Source organism: Mastomys coucha, unplaced genomic scaffold, assembly GCF_008632895.1.
Source record: "Mastomys coucha isolate ucsf_1 unplaced genomic scaffold, UCSF_Mcou_1 pScaffold1, whole genome shotgun sequence".
NCBI classification, from domain to species: Eukaryota; Metazoa; Chordata; class Mammalia; order Rodentia; family Muridae; genus Mastomys; species Mastomys coucha.
This window is the reverse complement of record NW_022196891.1, coordinates 84152587-84157646: the sequence shown is the minus strand read 5'-3', so window position 1 is coordinate 84157646 and position 5060 is coordinate 84152587. Positions and strand designations below refer to the sequence as shown.

At 40.4% G+C, this 5060-nt stretch overlaps 1 protein-coding gene across 4 annotated transcripts in view; it reads left to right on the top strand.

Annotated features, from left to right (window-relative positions):
- Positions 1 to 5060, top strand: part of Spata17 (spermatogenesis associated 17) — a 229704-nt gene that overhangs the window by 121174 nt on the left and 103470 nt on the right. For all 4 annotated transcript variants that reach the window (XM_031338137.1, XM_031338127.1, XM_031338146.1 and 1 more), the window contains one exon: positions 2023 to 2171. In XM_031338137.1, coding sequence (XP_031193997.1) covers positions 2023 to 2171 — 149 coding nt within the window. The remainder of the gene's footprint in view (positions 1 to 2022; positions 2172 to 5060) is intronic.

The following is a 5060-nucleotide window of genomic DNA, read 5'->3' as shown; positions in this document are numbered from 1 at the left end:
GAGAGAGAGAGAGAGAGAGAGAGAGAAAGAGAGATTGTGTTTGCATCCCAACAGAGGTTTAAGGCTTCTGCTGAAGAAACCATTATTCCACGAAGAGGCTGAACTTGCCACAATCTTAACTTCTACACTTTTATTTCTTTGATGTTTCTATCATCCAAAGGCCTTTTAAATTCTCCTTTTAAAACAAATAAACCTTCCTGCTGCTCTTGAGATGTATCATGTTTTTATTGCCACAGTGAATATTACACTATACATACTAAAGGGAAGCCCAACTTACAGTTCTTAGTCTGCCATGGTGGAAACATGGTGAAAACAGGCCCACAGAGTGACTGGCACCTGTTAGGCACCAAACACCAATTATTTAAACCATGGAACTTCTCAAAGAACAAAAGAGTCCAATTTAAGACTTTTGGTTTCTTCATAGCAGATTGGAATCATGATCATATATCTTTAAAAAGCAAACTTCCAATACAAATCCATTAACTACTTTCAAATATAGCAATCCTCCTGCCCAGCTGCCGAAAGTGCGAGATGCTACTGATCTGCCATTTGTGTTATTTACGGTCCATGACTTTTATGGTAACTGGTTCCTATTATTGGTTTCTATTAATGTAAAACATAAGTGAACGTAAATGAGGCGTGAATCATTCCTTTTTATTAGCCCACAGTCTTCACTCGCTGCCCGCAGACGCTCCAGCTGCGTCTTTTTAGTAATAACCCATCTCAAAAAGACATATTTAAGAATAAGGAATGAGATAAGAAATCTTTGTCCATTTTGTATTATTCCTCTCCAGTGCAGTGGTTTAAAAAAAAAAAATAGCAAACAGTGTATCGCAAACAACACAGCAAATGCCTGAGCTGCCGTTGGCTGGTCTGTGCTGATCATGATGCTGGCTAGAGGTCTGGTGGACAGTCTGTGCTGGCTATGCTGGGACTCGCCACAGGCCCCTTGGTGAACTCTTTCCTCTTAGTTGTAGCCCTGAAAGACTGTGCTCTTCGTGCCAGAGCCCATGAGCCTCATAATTCAGATAAAATAAGGATGAGCAGTACGGCATCCATGCTTAGGGAACCAACAAGTAAACACAGAGTTGGCGCCCATGTGTTGAAGTCAGGCCTCGGTTCTTCCTCCCAGCCCCATGCTACCAGAAATAAGACTCAGACTCAAAATATATTTACAAATAAATGCCTTTAGATAGGCTCTTCTCTTACTAGCTATTACTTAAAGTGTCCCATCTGTTCTAGCCTACATTCTGCCACGTGGCTGGTTTTCTGTGCTCAGGTAACATGGGTCTGTCTCCTCACATCTTCCCAGTGAATCTCCCAACATCCTTCTTTCCCAGAATTTTTTCTCTCCCTGATATCCCTCCTTCTATTTCCCACCAAAGCGGTAGGCATAGGCTTTTTAATGGACAGGTGATGCATCTGTGCAATACACAAGATGTCCTTTCTGTACACGTCTAAAGGCTTTTATTTAATGCATAAGAGGACTTTTGGAAAATTAATGCTCATAATCTTTTTATGGTTTTACTATCTTAAAAAAAAAATGTATGCACTTGAGTTGTTTTGGAGACAATGAGCCTGTAATGTTACAGTGTAAAGCAACCTGGGACTGTGGGTTTGCTAGACCATACACGAAAACCTTCTTGACACGGTGGAGAACAACTGCCAAGTCTTAAAGAGTTTTAAGACCATCACTTTCATGAGAGAGAACAGTTCTAGAAGATGAGTGATAGTTTTTGTTTGATGTGTTTCTTTCAAGGCACGGTTTCTCTGTATAGCCTTGGCTATCCTGGAACTTGCTCTGTTTACCAGGCTAACCTTGAACTCAGAGATCTGCTGGGATTAAAGGTGTGTGTCTCCAACACCCTTTTTTTTTATTATTTGCTTGTTTTAGTTCTGAGAAAAATGGTGTTTTAGAAATAGTTAAATAAGTTTGTTATATTTTGTAGAAGTTCAGTACCACAGTTGTCAACATGTCTGGGTCTCTTCCATGGTGACACATTTGTCCTCCTGTCTTTTAAGGGACCCTTCCGAGACATCAATGAAGTCTTGGAACAGCGTTACAAGCCTTTAGAGCCCACCCTGAGGGTGGCAGAACCCATCAACCACCTTCATCTGGCCAGAGAGGCATACAAGCAAGAGGAACACATGCGCAATCTGCAAGACAAAATGTGAGTGCTTACCTCGCTCGGTTGTGCTTCAGACTCTCCAATATTTCCTGTTACTCAATACTATAGAGAATGTTTTTTCTTGTACAGAAAGCGAAAACTCACTCTCTGCTTATTTAGATGCAATCATCTTCCAGTATACAGTGTCGTGAGTGAAGGAAATAATGGTAAGAATGTATGCACACCACTCGCAGGGCAAACCCAAATCCACAGCCTACTCCCCTCAGAGAGGAATGCCAGTGGCACTCTCAGAGCATAATGACAACTGTGCGTGTCTGAGGATAAAATATTTGCGTTTAATGAACACATATTTATTTGCGATGCTTTCAAAATAACACACAATAAAACAAACATCTTCTGTGGACTAGCTGTGCTCGAACACCACAGTGCCAAACAGTTTTGTTCAATCAGGTCCAATGGAAAAGGTTAGCTCCTAACTGAGCAGAAGGAAGACAGGCATGGAGGCTCCCCGATGAGCAGAGTTGGAGTTAAGTCGTTTAGTGGCACTAGTGGCTTGGGTCCTAGCCTGTAGCATCCTCTCCCCCATGTTTCCTTTCTCTTATGGTACGTTGTCCACCACAGACAACTTGCAGTGGACCACTGTAAATCTACAAAGCCTTATTGTTATGATTGTATTATCCTAGACTGTCTCTGTAGTCATTACTGCAGTGTATTACACAGCATTGTAGTGCTCTGTGTACTAAATGATTATGGGAACAATACAGGTGATTTTAATTATAACGGAACAATTTAGTATGATATAAATTACTAGTATAAACTCCTACATAATAGCATACTGTACCATAGTATGCCATAGACAATAACAACTAACCACTGCTGCATGATACATAGCAGGAACTTACACAATAGCAATTACACATGCGTTAAAATGTGTTTACAAAGAAACAAGAAAGGAATTTCTCCTGCACACTGGGTTTTCGAGGTTTTCCATCATTTTGTCAGTCAAATAAGATACGCATGACTTATAAGGGTAAAGGAGATTTAAACAAATCTTGAAAAATAAAAATGTTTACAAACTTAGATAAAGATAAAATGATCACGCATGCTATGGAATTGTCTAGGTTCATTTTAGAGCCACTATTTTCCATGAAAATAACTGCAGCATGTTTATCAGATTCTTTCAGCATCTGATGAAGTTAACCCAATGTATCAAAAGTAAGAAAAAAATACCTTGGCCATTTAGTTTTGAAGAAAATATCTAGATTTACCTCAGGAATTTCGTATGATGGTACTGTTCAAATTGAAGCAAAAATATTTAGCTTTAGTCATAAATATGCAAGGATGTATATCCTAAAATTTATTTGCTTTTATTTTGAGATGGGGCCTCCTCTCTGTATAGCCCAGGCTAGCCTAACCTTGGCTCATCTTTCCCTTTTCTCATCTGTGCCAGTTTCAGGTGTACCACTACACCCAGCTCAGAATTACTTTTCTATTTTCAACAATGTAAAGCATACAAAAGGGAATAGTAATTGCCAAAATAACTGATACCTTTGGCTATCCTGTTGATGCACACGTAGATGTCAGTGCTTTTCAAAGCACCATGATGCCTTCTTTTAGAATTTTCTTGATCTTGAAAAATCAAATATCAGTGTTATCCCCAAAGGAAGGTGCTTGGAGATGCCGCACAGAGCACCTGTAAGTTACCTGTGTCCCTGTGGACTACAGAAAGACCCTCTGTGCTAAAGCCTTAGCATACTGAAAGGATTTCTGGGATTAGCAAGCTGCACAGCAACAAGGTAGGTTGGAATTGCTGATGAACTCACGGAGATGTCAGACCACGGATATGTTTTAGCAGCGTATCTAAGCAATTGCTTTCAGCAGTTAGCCCATGGGCTGCTTCACTCTCAGGAGGCATGAAATAAATACTGATGCTTTGTAGCATCTTCGGAAACACTTGCATTTTTATATAGTGGATAATCCAAAATTGTATTGTGTGTAGAAATGTTAGAACTAGGATTTTCACCTCTGCCTAAGACGTCTATACTTAACTAAGGAGTTTATGCTTACCATAGAGATGTATTTGTATTTCTTAAATGTGAAGGATCCTCTTCCTACCTTAAATTATCATAAGAAGTCAAAGGCATGGGTGATTGGCACCAGCCAAAGGCTTGTTCAACAGCCATCTACGCATCCGTCAATCAGGAGAGGCGGTCTTTCTTCCCGGTTTCAAGGGTAGTGTGGCAGTGCCTCGTGCGTGGGTTTGATGCACAGTGCCTTCGCTTTCATGTTGTCATGGAGATGGCATTGCATTTTATTAGGAGGAATTAGAATGATGTGGCTTCAGATGAGTAGGTGGCCGTGTGCATCTGTGACACTACACCTTGAGGGACAGACGGGAGGGTCGCTGCGGTTGTTCTCTGGTAGTCTAGTCTCAGGTTCATTGAGAGCCCCCGCTTCAAAGAAACAAGGGAGAGAGGACATATACTATTATCTTCTGGCATCTGCAAGATGCACATAGGTGCACACCCCACAAACACAATCTCAGCGATATCACACACACACACACACACACACACACACACACACACACACACACACACACACTTTGTATATGCTATATGCTGCAGGCATCATACAGACGTCTGCACAACAGATATCCAAGGAGGAGAAGGGAAGCCATGTTACAAATACAGGCTTGGCTTTACAGACAGCTGTGCACTGCAGGCGTCAGAAATGTTCACAATCCGTTATCCCATTTTAAGCTTAAGGAATTTTTATTTCCCTCCAGATATGTAAGTATGTAGGTGTACAGATAACTGATAATAGATCGAAAAGGAAATTAATTTAAAACAATTGTAAGTAAAATTTGCAATATACTGAAGGTTAAAACAAATCAGATTCAGTAAGATTGGTGTACTTTTTTTTTTTTTT